We start from the raw sequence: 20,522 nt of genomic DNA, 5'->3' as shown, positions 1-20,522 counted from the left end.
TGTGAGATAGATGGATGATGGTACTAGTTCCAGGATTGTAGATCTGTAGCCAGGGCTCATGCAGGTAAAGGGGTCACTCCTGATCATTCAGTCTATAAGTGGGATAGTGGGGCTGGGAGCTCAGATCTATGATTCCTGATTTAGGACACTTTCTACAACATGATTAGCAGTATATGTCTAAAAGATAACTGTGACTAAGACAGTCACAGGGCCTTTATTACAGGCTCTGTTACTGTGGCACTGTCACCAAATAGCTATGTGATATTGGGCAAAGCACTTTATTTCTTTGGGTGTCAGTTTCCTCATAGAAAAATGAGGGTGGAGGTTTGGGGAGGACTCCATAATCCCAAAGTCCCACGCTGTCCCCCACTGTGGCCCTAAGATCCCAGAAATGGGCTAGGACTCAGAGAGCTTTTCAGACCCCAATGTCTGTAACATCTTAATGACAGGCAGCAGTTTTGTGGAAGTGGGTGACACAGCAAATATCAAAAACACCTAAAATAGCTTGCTAGTGTTGTTACCGCCCCTCAGCCGTTATGGGCAGTATTAAACCTAGGGTTTCACTGCTCTGGTAATCCAAGTAGTTCAGGCTGAAGACTTAGAAACAGAGCCACTTTGAAGGAGAAAGGGTGTAAGTTTGCCAGATAGATAGAGATTTTTTTTTTTAAACTAGAGAAGTGAATTTCTGTTTAATAGATAACTCTAAATATACATTAAGATCACCAGATCTATGCAGATAATAACTGATTTAAACACTCAAAAATATATTGCTGCCACTCTCAAGAAGAGATTATAGGCTAGCTAATGGTTAAAAAGCTGAGTTCAAAAGTTCCAAAGCTTTAATAACTCCTTAGTGACTCAATTTTTTTCACAGCACATCTAGCCCAAAAGAAATACCTGAGAGTTTCAATTAAGCTGTTAGGTCTGAACAACCTAATAGTAACAGTTCTCATCATGTCCAACAGATGTTGATGCATTCCCTTGCAAATTTAAAAGATCCTGCAGTGCCCCTGTGAGTAAGGTTACCTGGTCAAATTTTAATTTCAAATAAACAATCATTTATTTGCCCTATTTCTCAAATAATGCACATGACATACACTAAAAATTATTACTTATCTGCAGTTCAAATTTAGCTAGATGTCTTGTATTTTTATTTGCTAAACCGTACCAGTGAATTCACTCCCCAGAGTGCCTTGGCGCAGCGTTTGGAAACCACAGCCCTAGGGCCCTAGGCCAGTTTTTTAATGTAAAATTCCATTTATTTTGAATTAATAAATTATAAGCATGAATTTTTCAAAAACTTAAAAAAATGTAATCAAAGTTACCAAGTTATTTTGTGACTGAGTTTTTGAGTGGAGATATTTAGATTATGAAGAGTGGGGTTTGTGTTGACTAATGAAAATCTGGCCTGCACATGTTGAGCCCTGAGCCATACACTGCAGTTTCCCCAGTTCACCTGAAGTCACTTGAACAAAACCCAAGTGCCAGACCAAAGTCTCTGGTACCTTCCATAGGACTTGATTCAACAGCTGAAGCAAATAAAGTAATATATATATATTTTTTAATTTGCCAGTCCAATTTTGTTGATGCATTCATAATTATAAGCACTCATTGGAATTCCTTCCACTTAACAACAGAAATAGCAATTCATTATGAGGAGCAAATCTGGAGGCCTTCATCACTTCGGCACTCTGGTGCTGACCTAACCACGAAATGGCAACATTTTTCTTTTAGGAAGCTCAGTGGATATGCTGTATACTTTTGCCAGTTGCTCAGGACTGGACCTGATCTTTGGTCTAAATGCATTACTACGAACTGCAGATTTGCACTGGAACAGTTCCAACGCTCAGTTACTCCTGGACTACTGCTCTTCCAAGAGTTATAACATTTCTTGGGAACTAGGCAATGGTAAGTGCTCCCCTGCCCCTGCCCGGGGGACATTTCAATAATAAGGAGATTCCCCTTTGGCATTATTTGTTCCTATCTATGGCCTTCTTTTTTTTTTTTTTTTTTTGCTTTATAACAAATTTAATCAGTTATACATATACATATGTTCCCATATCCCCTCCCTTTTGCGTCTCCCTCCCACCCTCCCTATCCCACCCCTCCAGGCGGTCACAAAGCACCGAGTTGATCTCCCTGTGCTATGCGGCTGCTTCCCACTAGCTATCTACCTTACTTTTGGTAGTGTATATATGTCCATGTATGGCCTTCTTTTTAATAATACCAAACATGCTTTTTGCCTTGGAATATTTGTGTAAGTGCTCAGTGGTGTGAGTTTGGAATTACTTGTGGCAGAAAACTCCTTATGTATCCCAGCACCTATCGTAAATCCCAATTTACGTTACATTTGAGCACTTCCACAGCTCCCTGGTTCCCTTGAGACCTTCAGGGTCACTTAGACCTCTTATGCTTGGCAGGTTGGACTCAAGCAGTTTGCTTTTACCTTTCCATTCCTTCCTCTGTTCTCAAGTTGTCAATCTCAGCAACCCCATCCCAACACTCATAATGGGTTCAAGCTAGAAGTTCCGGAACAGAGTCTTTCCTGGGTCAAGCTCTTGATTTTCTCTTTTGTCACTCTCTTATTGTAAGGAACTTATAAATTGTAACTAAAGTGCTAGTGATTAGCCACATTCATTCAAACATATTTACAATATGTTCAATATATTTACAATATGTTTACAATATGTGTTTGTTCACACATCAGCTAATGGAACTAAAGATAAAATGGGAAGTGAGATGTAGTAATATAATGAGCACATACTATATTCCAGGCACTGTTCTGAGCATTTCATAAGTATTAGCTTAGTTTATCTTTATAATTGCCCCGAGGTGAACACAATTATGACATTCATTGCATAGAGGACAAAAGAGGCACAAAAAGGTTAGCTAAATAGCTGTGTGATGCTGGGCAATTATCAGTGAGAGGAATCTTAGAGGAGTTAGGATTTGAACCCGGGCAGTCTGGCTCTAGTAGGAGGTCCCTGCTCTCTTGAGACTTCTGTTCTAGAGGTAGGGAGGCAGACCAACCAGAGAGCAAGCAAAGAAGTGATACATGTCTATAGTGGCAGGTATTATGATAAAGTCCAACAGCAGATTTTGGGATTGGGTTGCTGAGGCTTACTGGCAAGTTGAAGCACTGAAAACAGAATAAAAGGAAGGGTCAAGGTAACCATATCTTAGTAAGATGCTGAACAACTTTACTGCAGCAACTATGTGAATAATAGGTCATCTGAGCCCATCCTTACCCATCTCTGTACATCTCACCTTCCCTACTTTTCTACCCTACCCATCCCCAGCTCTTGCTCTTCAGAGTAAGATAAAAGAGTGTCATCATGTGCCCTTCTTCCCCAGGCCCCATTTTGCAAAGGGAAGGTCTGGTTTCTGGGTTGAAGGAGAAGAGTAAGATAATTTGGGAAGTAGATTGGACACTTTCCATGCCTCCCTCCCCTCCCTTCAGCTTTGCTACTTCCAGACTCACATGCACATATAATTTGCACTTATAATTCTCAGTAAGACTTTTTTTTAAAATAAATTTATTTATTTTATTTATTTACTTTTGGCTGTGTTAGGTCTTCATTGCTCTGCACGGGCTTTCTCTAGTTGCGGCGAGCAGGGGTTACTCTTCTTTGCGGTGTGCGGGCTTCTCATTGTGGTGGTTTCTTTTGTTGCAGAGTACAGGCTCTAGGCGTGCAGGCTTCAGTAGTTGTGGCTCAGGGGCTCTAGAGCGCAGGCTCAGTAGTTGTGGCGCATGGGCTTAGTTGCTCCACGGCATGTAGGATCTTCCTGGACCAGGGCTCGAACCCTTGTCCCTGCATTGGCAGGTGTATTGTTTTTTTTTGTTTTTTTTTTGGCGGTACGCAGGCCTCTCACTGTTGTGGCCTCTCCCGTTGCGGAGCACAGGCTCCGGACGTGCAGGCTCGGCAGCCATGGCTCATGGGCCCAGCCGCTGCACGGCATGTGGGATCTTCCTGGACCAGGGCACGAACCCGTGCCCCCTGCATCGGCAGGCAGACTCTCAACCACTGCACCACCAGAGAAGCCCGGTAGGTGTATTCTTAACCACTGCGCCACTAGGGAAGCCCCTCAGGAAGACTTTTAATTACATTGTAGAAATAGGTTTTTAAATGTCTTCTCGCACACAATTTTTAAAAAAGTAAATTAGGTTATTAAATACTGAATACAGACTATTTCCTGAATATCCACTAGTTTAATATCCCAATTATTAATTTCCAAGTGTTTTATTACCCCCAATATTTCAGTTATATAACTTATATTTTTATTTTCCTGGAATATCTTCTTTATAACTGGAGATTTTACTTTCCTTGACTTTGGCTTCTAAGTTTTTGTAATATGAAAAATACTCTGTTGCTTTCATATGCTGCTTTTATGTTTGCTTTTAATTAAAAAATTTTCTAGGTAAGCAATTATTTTGCGAATTGCTGTCTTTCAGAACCTAACAGTTTCCGGAAGAAGGCTGGTATTTTTATTGATGGATTGCAGTTAGGAGAAGATTTTATCGAGTTGCATAAACTTCTAAGAAAATCTGCTTTCAAAAATGCAAAACTCTATGGTCCTGATGTTGGCCAGCCTCGAGGAAAGACTGTTAAGATGCTGAAGAGGTAAGAGCTAGAGGAAGCAGAACCACTTTTCTTAAATATAATATTTTTCTTTGGTGGAGAATCCTCAATAAGCCACCTGTTATTAAACAATTTGTTGCCTGACTAGAAGGTTTACCAAAAGAGGAAACATTGACTGGCTCAGAATACCAAAGATTTGGGGGCAGATGGCACCTGTGATAAAATTTGTATCAGAATTAGGAAGTTTGTGTTGCTTTATCCTAAAGTAGTAACCAGCCTATTTCTAGGGAAGACAACTCTTGTGCATTTATTGTTCATATAAGGATTAAGTGATAACATAATAGATTTTTTTTTCTAGTTTCCTGAAGGCTGGGGGAGAAGTGATTAATTCAGTTACATGGCATCAGTAAGTATGTCTCCTACTGTTAATACTGAGAAAGTAAAGCTAGCTTTACTTACTATCTAGTTTTCAAAAAATTGTTTTCATTTAATTGCTAATTGACTTTATAGTTCCCGATAAGAAACTGTCTCAGGATCTTAATATTAATAAAACAAAAATCTAAACTTGTTTTAAGTAACATGGTAGTTTCTACAAGATCAAGGCCCACTATCGTTTAAGTCATGGAATAGATGTAGCTAATAGTAGCTAAAACTAATATGCTTGCCAAAGAATGGGTAACCCACAAATACCTGCATGTGTGACTATGTTTTCTCAAGACAGAATAAGTGGTCCCCTTCCATCTTGTTCTCTCCTTAGTAGAACTTCTGCTTTTTTTTTTTTTTTTTTAATAGCACAGGGGTGGGAAGAAGTAGAAAGGAGGGCAAGGGCAGCCAGTTACCTTAAAAGCAGAAAGTAAAGTTTGTTACATTTTCCTGAATATTTTCTGAATCATTTAGCTACTACTTGAATGGGCGAATTGCTACCAAAGAAGATTTTCTAAACCCTGATGTACTGGACACTTTTATTTCATCTGTGCAAAAAATTTTCCAGGTAATAGTCTTTTTATTCTTTTTAATGTAAAACCAGAGTCCTTATTTTGTAGTCTAGCTAGTCCTAAATTCTACAGGTATATAAATTTACATGTTTTTCCAATTTTAGAGAGCAGGCTCTAGGTCTTATTCACCTTCAGTTCCCCTTAGTATCGGGTCTTACCCATGTATGTTGATTGGAAATTAAAAATACTTCCAATGGCCTTTTGGTAGAGTGAACTCTCAGAGTCCATAAGAAAAGAATGGGATTATTTACATTCCTTCCACACCTAGTATTCCAATAAAAGTTAATTGCCCAAGACCTAAATGACCACAAAAATATTTTGTAACTGTATTGAACGGATGGATCTGGGAATGCAAGGTTTTGAATATTGAATAATCTTCAGCACCATATTTGGTCAGCTTGTTTGCAATTACCGTGGAGACTTTCCTGTTCCATACATAGGCTGTTGAGGAGACCAGACCCCACAAGAAGGTTTGGTTAGGAGAGACCAGCTCTGCGTATGGGGGTGGAGCGCCCTTGCTGTCCAACACCTTTGCTGCTGGCTTTATGTGAGTGAACTTGCACTTGTCTCAGGGACCAGATAGCATTCTCCTGTTCTTCTATTCAGTTGAAATAACTCGTCAGACAAAAATCTGGTCAAAGACAGTTTCTGTGGCTGAGCTCCAAAGTTTGTGCCAGATTTTGCAAGAAAATGATTTACTAAAGTTGGTTGGACATCTTTAACATGTGCCCAAATTAATCATTGTATGAATGAACTGCTTTAGAAGTTTTGTTCCTTAATTATGGCCCATAAATATGTCAAGCATTCCTTTCTCTAAAGAAATACATTGTAAAAGAGTGCATCAAGAGCCTTGACTCTGAGAAGGATTCTGAGTACATGTAGCTCTATTCATAGGTTCCCAAGAAGTTTAGAGCCTGGAAATACGAGGTCACACCCGAGGGGCTACCAATGAATTTAAAGATTTACTAAATCACCCCCTTATCCAAGCACCACAAACTTGATTGCTTTAAAACCAACTGGTTTACTTACATTTCATAACTCAGTTAACACTCTTAGTCTATAGTTCTACATGCTCATATTCAGCTTTATTCTCTTTCCTCTCCTACCCTCATTCTTATAAACCCCAAGTAGAGCACACATCCCTTATGCTTGTGGAGGCATGAGGAGGAGAGGAAAGAAAGGAGATGTGTGTTTTGCCACTGACTGAACATGGGGGGAGGAAGTGTCCATAAAAGCTTAGGGGTGATTCTACTTATTTCACATTTTAGTGCTGCTGGCCACCAGCAATCCTTTCTTCAGACCTCACATGGTAATGCGCGTGGAGAGGCGGCGGGTGGAGGTGGGAAGGGCGGGTGTGGATCCCACAGGATGGAGAATAATTGTCTATAAGGGTGGGCCTTTGTCTACTCCGCTTTGCAGATGTTGTCCTACCCTGATAGGGACTCCTATAGCATATTAATAGTCTTCTAGGATTTGTTATCATGCAGAAGTGTGGGAACATGTGAAGTGAAGGATAGTCTCTATTTCATCTGAATGCCTTATTGATAATTAATACTACTTCTCTGCCTTCCTGTCAATTCCTCCCACACGGAGGAATAAATCAGAATAGTGTATAGTTAAAACTGAGTTATTTTATTTTCCAAATCTGAAGAAAGCTTGGCATCACTGTGTTCCAGGTGGCTGGATAAATTGGGCCTGTCGGCCAGAATGGGCATAGAAGTGGTGATGAGGCAAGTGTTCTTCGGAGCTGGAAACTACCACTTAGTGGATGAAAATTTTGAACCTTTACCTGTAAGTGACCATTATTTTCCTATTATCATGAGTAGGTTAGAGTATACTAAGGGCCCCCTATATTAACCTTTTATAAATAGTCAATTCTCTCAATAAATTCAATGCTCTCAATAAGTAGCCAAACCATGGAAAGATGAATTAGAAGAAACCTTAGAGATCACTCATTCTAACTTTTTTGTGTCTCAAGAAATTGAGACCCAGAAATAATGTTTTTAATGTGGGTTATTTGGGACATGGTGTGGGTTTTTTTAAAAAAGGAGTAATTTGAAATTTTATGACTTCAATTTTATAAGATAAACTTGAATCAAATGTTTTGCCAAGTAAATCAAAGTTAAAATTGCCTGTAGTATGCAAAGTTTCAAAATTTTTTGTCATGAAATCATAATTTATTTAACTTTAAGATAAGCTAGTACCATGTATTTGTTCAAAAATATCACCATACGATTGGCTATTTTGTTAATAATCTTCAAGATATTTATGAGTAAAGTCTCATTTCCACCCTACCTCCAACTACATCTGGTACTAAATCAGGAAATATAGGCTTCTATCTAAAAAGCCACCTGGAAGATATATATATCTAAAAATTGGTATAGCATAGGTATAGCCTGAGAAGTATGACCTTGATTTTTATAGTCTAAAATAGCATTTGAGAATATCTATTTTCTAAGAATAATTCCTAAGGGAATTGCTTGAATATTGTAGGAAAGCTAAGAAGGTCTGCAAAAAGCACATGCCAAAATATAAGCTAGGCTTTTGTGGTTTGTAGATAGATTTCCCCCCAAAATTGCTTTTAGTCTATAGTGGTCCAAGTTCATGGAGTACACTGTTCATAACTTAAAAAAAATTTTTAGCAAAATGTCTTTGCACATAATGGAATCTGTCTCCCCCAAGTATATTATGAGTCATTTATAAAATGACTTAAACCAAATGTGATCATTTCATTAGACAAATATCCAAAATCTACTACTGGCCCCTTCTTAAGTGGACCTTGAACAAGGAAGAGAAATAAACAGTTTCTTCACAAGTTGCTTTGAGTCCGATGCCTAGAAATTAGACAGCTTATCCTGTCACTCTTTGTAAATAGTACCAGCTATTTGTGATGTTATCTAAAGCTTCTCAGCCAAACATAAACTTTTGGCTTAAGAATTCTTTGTATATGTGCTAAATATACTTCCTCCTCAAGGTTCACAAGTCAGCTAGGAAAACTTGCAAGAGTAAATGGTATCTTTGACATCTGCAGAATCCCAGGGAATTCGCAAAACAGTCCTGGAAGGTGGCAAGGAAGGTATCTTAGATCCATTTTTCAAATGAGGAAGTTCAAATTGAGATGAGCTTGTGTGATTTGCTGGAGGTCACACAGCTGTCTCATTGTTACTCTAAAGAATCCTGTACAAATCCTGGCTCTGAGCCTGCTTGCTTTCTACCCCCAAGTCACGGAACCATGCTACGTCTCCTTTGAAAACATTTAATTGATTCTCTTCTTGTCTCCAGTAAAAATTTTGAAGTTAAGCAGAGAAACAAAAGCTGTTTGCCTGTTGAGTCTACCTTACCCAAGCTCAAGAAGGAAGGGTTGGGGTATATATATATTGAGTGCATTAAAAAAAAAAAAACTTTTTATTATGAAAAATTTCAAAGTAGAGAGAAAAGTATATGAAGCCCTAATGTTGTTTAATCCATAATTGTACCCACTCTTTCCCTCCCACCTACTGGATTACTTCTAAGCAAATCTCAGGTATACCACTTTATCCATAAGTACTTCAGTATGTATCTCCTTTGTAAAAACATAAAAAAATATAATTATCAGACTTTAAAATATGAACAATAATTTCTCAGTATCATTAAATATTTAGTCAGTGTTTCACATTTTCCTTATTGTCACAAATGTTTTTTTTGTTTTTTTTGCTTATTAGTCATCCATTTTATACACGTCAGTATATACATGTCAATCCCAATCTCCCAATTCATCACACCACCACCCCACCTCCCAGTCACAAAAGTTTTTAATTGTTGGTTTATTCACATCAGAATCCAAACAAGGTCCATATATTGTATTTATTATATCTCTTAAGTCTGTTAATCTTTAAGTTCTCTCTCCCTCTCTTTTTTTTGTCCCTTGGAATTTATTAAAGAAACCAGGTAATGTTATATAGTGTTTCCCACATTCTGGATTTTGCTAAATTTATTTCTGTGGTATCATTTAGCATGTTACTCTGTCCCCTGTATTTCCTGTAAACTGATAGTTAGACCCAGAGGCTTGATTTTTGTGGGGTTTTTTGTTTTGCAAGAATTCTTCATAGGTGATATTGTGTGCTTCCATCAAGAGACACATAATGTCTGATTGTCTCTTTTCTTGACCTTGATAGCTAGTGATGGTCACTGCCTAATGCACTGCTTTATTGGGCAGGGGTTGAGGGTTTATAAGGTTTCAGAGGAAATTGTTTTAGTCTCTTAAACAGAAGTTTTATTTTTAAAACTTGGCTTTGTGTGTGTGGGGTGTGTGTGTGTATATGAGTGTGTGTATGTGTCTATATCTAAAAGTTTTGCTTTGAGCTTTGAATTCTTGGATGATAGACAACAAAGAATATTTAAACTGTCTCTGAGCAATGAGTTGCATCCTTGAGATTTATTTCCTAGCACGTATAGCCCTCTGAATTGTGGAAGTGTAGTCCTCCAGTGATAAAAAGCAGCAAACAAGATATTGCCCTCAGATTCGTGGTGGTAATGCAGACCAAAAGATGAATCCTTTTAAAATAGCTCTAGGATAACAGTCACACTCTTTGTAGGATAACTACTTGCTTGACACTGTTTTTGTTAAAGAGTAAGTAAAGATCTATTTTTGTCCCTCCCCTCCCCAATCACTACAACTAGGATTATTGGCTGTCTCTTCTGTTCAAGAAACTGGTGGGCACCAACGTGTTAAAGGCAAGTGTGAAAGGTCCAGACAGAAACAAACTTCGAGTATATCTTCATTGCACAAACATCAACCAGTAAGTGTGTAAGACGCCCTTTACCAATCAGCAAGTTTTAATTAGTAAGCACACAGCTTCCTACTCTAACACCCTGTTGTCTTCTATCTATACAGTGGGTCTAAGGTGTGTCATTGTTCTTTATTTCTTTTCATTCTCATAATGATATAGTGCCAGAGTCTAGCTAAAAAAAAAAAAAAAAAAAAAAAAGGTTAAACATAGGCATTTGCAGTCCAGCAAAGATTTGTACAATGATTTAATTATCACAATCCATAATGAAAATATATCCTGAATTTAAATAAATAATGATACAAATGAAGCACATAAAACCAATTTTGTATGAATGATTAATCAATTGAATGACTATGAATGAATAAATATGAATATGAACTCATATGAATGCATAATTACATGAATTTACTTATCCCTTTGCATCATATCTGATTAATAAAGAAGCAGAATTAAAATGAGACCAATAACAACAATAACACTCATGTTTTCAAAAGTTTCAACCCAGTTTCTGGAGTTGAGAGGCCATAGAGATTTTTGTAGTCCAGTACTCTGGCCTTAGGTAGGAAAAATGTTCCTAAGTCTGAGATTTTTCTCTTTTTAGTTTCAGTCTGTCTTTCCTAATAGAATAATATTAAAATGCTAATTCTAGCTACAAAAGCTACACACTGTTTCCAGTTTCAGTGAGTGGGAACTCTGTTTCTGGTGAGTGGGCCCCATTAGGAATAAGAGTGGGGGAATGGTTTAGGTGGAAAAATTCTGGAAGTGTCAGTAGATTTAATTTTCTTATTTGTTTCAGTCTTTTCATAAGGTTAGGAAAAGCCTGGGTTTATATGGTTTATATCAGGAATTCACATGAACCCTGAAAATTTCCATTTTACCATTTAACTTCCCTACGTTTGAACGTATATGGGCTGACTGGCTTCCTCACAATGCAGCCTAGCAAAGCAGCAAAGATCTCAAAGTGCTAAAGCCCAGAAAATGGAAGTGTGAAGAGCAATATTTTTATCATGTTTTCAAAATAAGACCACATCAGTAGCCTAATATTATCATAAATGGAAGGATACAAAGAGGGCCCATCATCACTATAGATACTAATACTTAGTATTATCCATGACTATATTTTTAATCAACTATTCAATTGCTTAAATTAGATAAATATTTTTATTGAGTTAATCCATTTGCTTTCAGCCCAAGGTATAAAGAAGGAGATTTAACTCTGTATGCCTTAAACCTCCATAATGTCACCAAGCGCTTGTGGTTACCACATCACTTATTTGACAAGCAAGTGGACAGATACCTCATAAAACCTTCAGGACCCAATGGCTTATTTTCCAAGTGAGTAATTTTCTTGGTTCATTTCTAACTTTCACCAAAAGTGAATTTTATTGGTGTTTGTCAGAATACCATGTGTTGACAGGGAGCAAAAAAAAAAAAAAAAAAAAAGTCAACTATTTCAAGTCCTAACAATTCTTAATATTCAGGAAGTTATATATGAATACATACTAATACAAGTGTGATTCATTCAGAGAGTCCAAAGTGGAAGGATGGGACCACAAACTAGCAGTTATCTTAGGGAAATGTTTTCATTTCAGAGCAACTTGATATATCAAGATCCACTCAATGCATTTAGATTATTTGCTCCAAAAAGACATAATTCTTGGTAACACAGTCACTAAAACAAAAATACCTATATGTAATTGCTATATAAAGGCATAGGAGTTGTTGTAAAATATTATATGGTGCGAGCTGGGTGTGAGTCTCTTATGGTATCAGAGTAGTTTTTTTATTGGTTAGAGTCAGAAAAAAGTGGTCAGAAATGTGCCTTTTAGGTGAATTATTTAAAGTTGGTTCTAATGCATTTTAGTTATAAAAGCGTGTCATTGAATATGTCTTACAAAAGCCTGTAATCCAACAGAATACCCAAGAATGACCGTAAGCCTTGAAGAGTTAGGCACACAAACATTGTAAGACTTCTGTCTAATATGTATTGGAAGGAGACTTCTCCAGTGGTCCAGTGGTTAAGACTCTGTGCTCCCAAATCAGGGAGTATGGGTTCAATCCCTACTCAGGGAACTAAAAATCCCACAAGCTGTGTGATGCAGCCAAACAAATTAATTAATTAAAATCAAAAGTCATTGTGTGTTGGAAGGGGCTCTTTCCATCATGGCTATTCTCACATTAAAGCATAAAAAATTGAGATTACAAAATTCTTACTACCTCCTCCCATCTTTGCAAATGCTATCTGAGTGATGTTTTCAGTGACAGCATCAGACCCTGAAAAAGTACCATAAACATGCTTTCTCCAAAGTCCTATCCCCCATAGACAAGCATTATTAACACTGGGTACCATTGCTTTAGTTTTTCCCTATCCTTTATTTTACTATAACTGTAATCATACAACCTCTAATAGGAAAAAGTGAAGGGGAACCCACAAGTTTCCCAAGGTATCTTTCCATATATAACCTTTGTAGACTTCTAAATGGGCTGCATGTTTTATAAAATGCCATGGTTTACTTCTTTTCCTACTGTTTAAACCTTTTATTTTCCCTATTGTAAATGCATATTTGGATAACAGATACTTTTCTCTATTTGGGTTTTCACCCTTTTTGAATTGGCTATTTTTATCATATTTCTTATCAGCCTCAGGCTGATAAGAGAAAAGCTTTTCTGAAGTCGTTGAATAATAGTTGAAGAATTAGAGGTGTCTTAAGAGATCATTTTAGATGGGTATCTAAGGCCATTCAGTTCTGTTTGATTCCTCCTCTGTTGGATCTCGCAGCCTCTGCTGGCGACTGCTCTCTGTGGCAAGGATAAAGTGAGCCTCTAAGCCTTTCATTTGCTGCTCTTAGTTCTATTCTCTAGAACAGAGGATGGAAACTATACCTCATGCCTGTGGACAAGTGGGTTTAGAGGATTTTTTTTTCCTCTTTTTCTGGTAGGGGAGGTTGGCATACATTCTGTGTTAATTTTTATTTTTAATTAGTTGTCAATGTTGTAAAAATTGACAACTACTAAAGTATCTGGATTTCTAGCTTTTCTTTGAAAATGGGTGCTCTGGCAGCTCTGGGATGTTTTCCCAGTTCGATGGGGTTGAACTGGGGTTGTTTACTTTAGACAGGTCATTCAACTTTCTGTGCTCCTTAGTCCCTACGTGACCCTGCTGTCTTAGGCCTGTCCTACTGCACTGGCACACGTAACTTCCTTGGCCCTTGAGGACATTTGAGTTTGCTACTGTTAATCTGGAACAATGCTGAATACCTCCTTTTCTCCAGAATAGCTCTCAAATATTTGAAGGACAATTGGACTGTCCTCTCTCCAGGCTAAATATGCCCAGTTTCTTCAATGATTCTTCTCTTTGCTATATTTATCAGAACTTGTTGCATTCTTATCACACGTTTCATGCTTTATACTTGGAAAATTGGTGAAATTGTGCATAATGTTTTATTACCCTAAGTTCTCTTTGATGAGTATATGTTACTTATATTTTTCTCTCTTTAAAATGTTGCAAAAGCGTCGCAGATAAGTTTGATGAGTGCACAGTCTGCACACTTGCTCACGCTAATGACCTCAGAGTGTTAAATAATAATCACCTTTAAAAAATTATTTTTTACTTGAATAACTTGTATAGTTCCCATAGAAGGTCCTGCATAGTAAGTTTTTAATAAATATTTGAAGTGAATATATGTTAACATAAAAACAGTATTTTATAGTTATCTCAGATAAATTTTGCCCAGCATCACCAATTTTGCCAAATCTGTTGCTTGCTAATTCCTTCTAGCTCTATTTATCTGAAATGTGACAAACATGTCTTCTATTTCTTGTCATCATGTTACTGACTTACAAATATAAAACAAGATACTACCCTCAAAAAAACCCTACCCTCATGCCCAGCCTGATGAGGAAATATTCTGCATGCTTTAAGCTTACACTCAGTATATTGATAGCATCCTTTAGCTATATTTATAGGTGATTAAACAGTATAACCAGATGGATTATCTTGCCCATGTTTCATCATCTTAACCCAGAGCAGTGTTAATTTACAATGATCAGACTTACCTTTAAACTCTGTGGCCTCTCCTAAAGCATTTCTGAGACTTTTTTGTGTACCCTTGTAATGGTCTTCAATTTCACGGAGAAGAGGTCTTACTACCACCATTTAGAGATGTTTTCAAGGCCTATTTTTGTCTGTGGTTTCCTGATGATGGTCATGGTGTTTCCTCCCACACCCCATCCAGGAACTGCTGTGATATAGGTACTAAGACAAAGCTTGGGTGCATGTGGGCTGAGTGTAACAGCTATGCAGGCTTATTAGCCTCCAGCACAGTCATGGTTATCTTATTACATCTTTAGGCACAGAGCCCAGAGCTGGGCATTTAACCAAGGTTAAATGGAAACCAGTTTTTCTGCTGACTGATACTTAGGATAGAGTGTGAGAGATCTTTAAAAATGAAAACTTTAGGGGCTTCCCTGGTGGCGCAGTGGTTGAGAGTCTGCCTGCTGATGCAGGGGACACAGGTTTGTGCCCCGGTCCGGGAAGATCCCACATGTCACGGAGTGGCTGGGCCCGTGAGCCATGGCCGCTGGGCCTGCACATCCGGAGCCTGTGCTCCGCAACGGGAGAGGCCACAACAGTGAGAGGCCCGCGTACTGCAAAAAAAAAAAAAAAAAAAAAAACAAGAAAAAGAAAACTTTATAATAATGTTAAATTGGAAACAATCAAATGTCTAACATTAGACAATTAAGTAAATAAACTAATACGCTTATACAACTGAATCTTGTGCAGCCATTAAAATGATGTAGTGGATGAATGTTTAATGGTGTGAACAAATGTTAGGATGTGTTACAGGAAAAAGAATCAACTTTTAAGAGACTATATACTGTATGCTCATTTTTGTCTAAATGAAAACATGTATGTACATACATACATAGAAAAGAGATGAAGAAATATACATCAAAATCTTAAAAATGGTTATGATGAGTTAACAGGTTGCTTTTGTTATATTTATCTGAGTAATAATGATGATGATAGGTAATACTTTTACAGTGCTTACTATATACAAGGTACTGTTACATGTATTATATACATGACATAGATAAACTCTGACAGTAATCTAAATTTTCAACAATAAAAAACTTTTTTTCATATATAAAAATTTCATAATGTAAAAAGCATTTAAGAAGAAGATTATAGAGATAAAAGCATCATTTGGAATTATGGAAGTAACTATCAGCAGAACTAAAAGCAGACTAAAGCTTTTCTTCATAAGCTCTTGTTTATATGAGATTTATTGCTGTAAGCATGTATTAATTTGACTTAAATAATAATAAATATGCATAAGAAATAACACTTGTCCTTAATTTTTTTCCATTTTTTGACTCAGTTTTGATTTTAAATTCCAACAGATGTAAAGAACACATAATTTTTTTGGAATCTGTGGTTTAGCTAAACAAAATCATTTTTGCTTCACCACAGCAATATACATTCTACCAAAATAGCTTAACAATTTAAGAAAATGAATGCATACCTCCTGGGAAAAGGGGAGTAAGAGGGTTTATGGACATAGTTACAAGTGGGAAATTGACTGTCATTTTGTATTTTAAATTCATGAAATTCACATTCCATTCTATATATTGCTTTATATAAAAATATTTTCAATTTCTTACCATCCAAAAAAATGCTGCAGATCCAGAAGTATGTCATCTTCGTTCTTTTTATAACTCCATCATCTTGCCTAGTATGGATTACATGTGTTCCATTTTCTGTAAAGGGCCAGATAGTAAATATTTGGGGCTTTGCAGGCCATATGGTTTCTGTCACAACTGCTCAACTCTACCAGTGCAGCTTAAAGACCATCTAGGTCAAATACTTAACGGACATAGTGTTCAAATACAAATTATATAATATAAACTGCCACAGAAAAATTTTTTGGTCTTAAAAAGATCTCTCACGACTTTTATAGAGTAGGTGGAAGACACACAACTTGGCTAACTTGGACGTATCTTTCCCCTTTGCAGATCTGTCCAGCTCAATGGTCAAACTCTGAAGATGGTGGATGACCAAACCCTGCCAGCTTTGACAGAAAAACCTCTCCGCCCAGGAAGTTCACTGGGCCTGCCAGCTCTCTCATATGGATTTTTTGTGATAAGAAATGCCAAAGTTGCTGCTTGCATCTGAAAATGAAAGACATATACTAGCCCAGAGACTGACTTTTTCAAGTGCATTGATAAGAAGAAAGCAAAACTCAGGCTGTAGGAAGGGGAGCAGATGCATTACAGATCAACTGGTGACTGCTTTAGGGCCACTAGGACACTCTCAGTGCTAGATTAGCACAGTATTTTGTTCTAAGTAGACCACTGTTAATAGTAATACCTAGTTCCAAACACTATGTCTGTATTCTGCATGTACTATTTTTATTTAAGATTATTAAAAATGTATATAAATACTCCCAATACAGCCAGGGGGCAAGTAAGTGAAGGATATATTATTAGTTTTAAGAAAGTGTTTAGTTGTTTTTATTTAAAACAAAAACAAAAACAGGGGCTTCCCTGGTGGCGCAGTGGTTGAGAGTCCGCCTTCCGATGCAGGGGACATGGGTTCGTGCCCCAGTCCGGGAAGATCCCACATGCCGCGGAGCGGCTGGGCCCGTGAGCCATGGCCGCTGAGCCTGCGCGTCCGGAGCCTGTGCTCCGCAACGGGAGAGGCCACAGCAGTGAGAGGCCCGCGTACCGCAAAAACAAACAAAAAAACCGTTATTAGAAGATTGTCAGATTCTTTCCTCCCTATGCTTTCCTCCCATAGGGCTGCTGTCAGAAAAAGTTTACTACCCCAACCTTCAAATCATCTATAAAAGAGAGCCAATCTCTTTGCAGCTTAACAGAGGGCTAAATTCAGCTGCTGTTTCACTTCCCTCTGTTCTGTGTGTCTCTGTCAGCAGTACTGTGTGAGAGGACAGATGGTTAGACGTGAGAGCACACACACACACACAAGATTAATGGCAGTTTGGAGGGAAGGGATTATGTAAACTTCAAATGAAATAAAAAATGACCATAAGTGAAATTGATTTACCAAGAGGAGAAAATTGAATTCAATACATTGTAACCATCTGTTAATGGTTACCTTTAATCTACCTTAAATTCTTGTTTTAGTTGGCTGCAAGTAGCAGAAAACCCTGATTCCAATGGCTTAAACCACCACACATTTATAATCCCACATAACAAGAAGTTCAAGTAGGGTGAGCTCCACTGCTCAGTATGTCATCAAGGAATCGGTTTCATTCCTTCTCTCTGCTCTGCCACCTTTAGTACTGGCTTCATTCTCAAGCGGCTTTCACGATGGCTGTAGCTATTCCATGGGCCCATTCAGACCTGGCAGCAGCCAGAGAAAGAAGGTGAGCAATTTTTTCTGTCTCCTTCATAGACTTTTGAAGGACCCTTTCTCAGAGGTTCTCTCAGCAAAACTCTCCTCATGTCTCCTCGTGTCATGGTCGCCTGGCCATTCCCCCCAATCATTGCCACCATCAGTGAGATTCCTCCAATTGTCTCCTAATAATCTTTTGGAATGGGGAGGGTGTTGGGAAGTCTATAACACTGACCACTACTGTTCTGTGCTTTTATCAGTAACGGAATGTATTATTTTCTCCTGTGTCTTAATTCTTAGAAATATAATTCTCCTTCTATTTATGCCTGCTATGAATATTGGCTCAATTAAGTACATTTATAAGGAACTAAAGCTGAAACTTAAAGTTTGGATGCTTTAATATCCTTAAATTTTATATGTAAGTGATTTTATATTTTCACATTTGAAATAAAGTAACTTTTATAACATCAATATTGCATGATTATTCTTTCTTTTTTAATTTAATGTATTTACTTATTTTTGGCTGTGTTGGGTCTTCGTTGCTGCGCATTGGCTTTCTCTAGTTGTGGCTAGCAGGGGCCACTCTTCGTTGCGGCACGTGGGCCTCTCACCGCGGCGGCTTCTCTTGTTGTGGAGCACGGGCTCTAGGTGCGCAGGCTTCAGTAGTTGTGGCTCGTGGGCTCTAGAGCGCAGGCTCAGTTGTAGCGCACGGGCTTAGTTGCTCTGCAGCATGTGGGGTCTTCCCGGACCAGGGATCGAGCCTGTGTCCCCTGCATTGATAGGCGGATTCTTAACCACTGTGCCACCAGGGAAGTCCTTGATTATTCTTTCAATAAAGCTTAAGCCTACAGATCCCTTGTTTCCTTCACCACTTTGTTTACACCTCCTACCTTTATTTGTCCTTTCAGCCTCCCCCATACTGACTTGACCTTGAAGAAAAAGACCATCAAGCACAAACACGATTTCCTCCCTCATTATGTAGATTCAATCATGATCAGTGTTCGGTCCTGTCTATTTTTCTTTTCCCTAACCCCTCTGCCACTTAATAAATTCAAGGCCCATTTTTTCACTTGTCTTATTGTAATAATTACCTAATTGTTCTTCCTGACTTTGCTTAAAATTCTTAAATTTTGCTTAAGGTTTGCTTAAAAATTAAAATGGCTCTCCATTTCCCATAGCATATAAGGTCCTCCATAACCTGGCACCTGCTGTTTTCTTCAGCCTCAATTCTTGCTACTTTCCCCATGAATTCTGCTTTCCCACCCACACATCGGTTGAGCATTCCGGACACACAGCCTCTTTTACCTTTTGCTCCTGTAACTTTGGTACTGCTCTTTCTGCTCTGCACCTGGACTCTTCTACCTCTCCTCTCTATGTGGCAAACTTTTATGTTTATTAAGACCCAGCTCAAACAGCAGTTTCAATGCCTCCCCTATCATTCAAGTAGCTTTAGTCATATTCTTTGCTCCTATAGCAGTTTGGACATTTACTGCGGCACTTATGATACATCTAAATTGTGGCCATATATCTTTCTAACTTGACTCTAAGCTTATAAGAAAGAAGTTCAATATCTTGATCATCTTTGTATTCCCTATGCTTAGCATATTGTCTGGCACACAGTAGCCAGATGTTTCCTTAATGACAGAGAAGAACATTCAAATTTGAAACTAGCTTAGGTGGTTTGATTTTGAGTATACAGAAAAACTGAGTGATGTTTCAAACCTCAAAAAGTATTGCCTGATAACTTCAAAAAAAATTTTTTTAATTATCACTAGAAAGCTTTTACTGTGGTGGGTGGTTATATGAAAAAAAGGGGCATAGTTATGTGAAGAAAGGAATGCTCTCAGTTGTATATTAATGAATATTAAATGCATTATTAATAAATAGGGTTTTTTTAAACTTTTTTAGAGGAAGCTTCTTGCCTGTCACATTAGTGAGACTTTTTGAGCCCATATGATTTCATTAATTTATTTAATCAATGAAATATATTTATTTTCTGCAACTTATTATATTGGCTCAAAATTATGTCTGTCTTTTAGTTTGGCCCTTTTGATTCACTACATGATAATGGGAATTACCAAGTCCTGCTGTGAAACTTGTATGTTCAGAGCTTGTCAGTTCTGTAATTGTACCCATTTTCTTTTTTAAAACTTCTGATGTGTCTCATCAACCTATTGAAACACCTCATGGTTGATAAGTCTTTTAATTATCCTTCTAACCAGAGTTTTGATGACCAACCAAACTAACATAAATACCCATCTATTTTATCTGATAATGCAATACAAAATCAAAGCAGTAGTATTCAAAATTAAATGGTAGTAGAACAAACAATTAGTTTCAACTGTAGAAGAAAATGTTACCAATGATGTGCAGACCAATTTACGTACTGTGTGCCTTAGAAAAATATAGTGTGAACATTCCTGTACTCACTCCATCCCTGGGTCACAGATTTGTGGTTTTTTCAAGGATAAGGTACTCCTGTCTTCTCCTTTTCCAATTTTATACCATTCTCAATTCTACAGACTTATGGGTTAGAAAGCTCTAGAGCAAGTTAGATACTTAAATATTTAACAGTATTTTTAAAAAGTCTTCCCTATCATTGTCATTAAACGCTGTAAGTTTCTTTTTTTATATAAATTTATTTATTTATTATTTATTTTTGACTGAATTGGGTCTTCGTTGCACATGGGCTTTCTCTAGTTGCAGTGAGCAGGGGCTGCTCTTCGTTGCGGTGTGCAGGCTTCTCATAGCAGTGGTTTCTCTTCTTGCGGAGCACGGGCTATAGGCGTGCGGGCTTCAGTAGCTGTGGAGCGTGGGCTCA

General features: G+C 37.8%; 1 protein-coding gene and 1 long non-coding RNA gene across 2 annotated transcripts in view; one reads left to right on the top strand and one right to left on the bottom strand.

Annotated features, from left to right (window-relative positions):
- Positions 1 to 18,172, top strand: part of HPSE (heparanase) — a 34,573-nt gene extending 16,401 nt beyond the window's left edge. Inside the window, exons 4-12 of the mRNA XM_081249022.1 lie at positions 1,735 to 1,908; positions 4,454 to 4,622; positions 4,939 to 4,986; positions 5,478 to 5,571; positions 6,016 to 6,122; positions 7,252 to 7,366; positions 10,235 to 10,353; positions 11,533 to 11,679; positions 16,360 to 18,172. Of these exons, the coding sequence (XP_081105148.1) occupies positions 1,735 to 1,908; positions 4,454 to 4,622; positions 4,939 to 4,986; positions 5,478 to 5,571; positions 6,016 to 6,122; positions 7,252 to 7,366; positions 10,235 to 10,353; positions 11,533 to 11,679; positions 16,360 to 16,519 (1,133 nt within the window). The 3' untranslated portion in view covers positions 16,520 to 18,172. The remainder of the gene's footprint in view (positions 1 to 1,734; positions 1,909 to 4,453; positions 4,623 to 4,938; positions 4,987 to 5,477; positions 5,572 to 6,015; positions 6,123 to 7,251; positions 7,367 to 10,234; positions 10,354 to 11,532; positions 11,680 to 16,359) is intronic.
- LOC308625112 overlaps positions 16,015 to 20,522 on the bottom strand; it is a 31,902-nt gene continuing 27,394 nt past the window's right edge. The window contains exon 3 of the long non-coding RNA XR_014017053.1: positions 16,015 to 16,104. This is a non-coding gene — a long non-coding RNA (uncharacterized lncRNA). The remainder of the gene's footprint in view (positions 16,105 to 20,522) is intronic.

The sequence above is a fragment of the Mesoplodon bidens genome, assembly GCF_964165515.1.
Source record: "Mesoplodon bidens genome assembly, chromosome: 1".
NCBI lineage: Eukaryota > Metazoa > Chordata > Mammalia > Artiodactyla > Ziphiidae > Mesoplodon > Mesoplodon bidens.
Note: the sequence above shows the minus strand (reverse complement) of the source record. Positions and strands in the feature narration are given on the sequence as shown.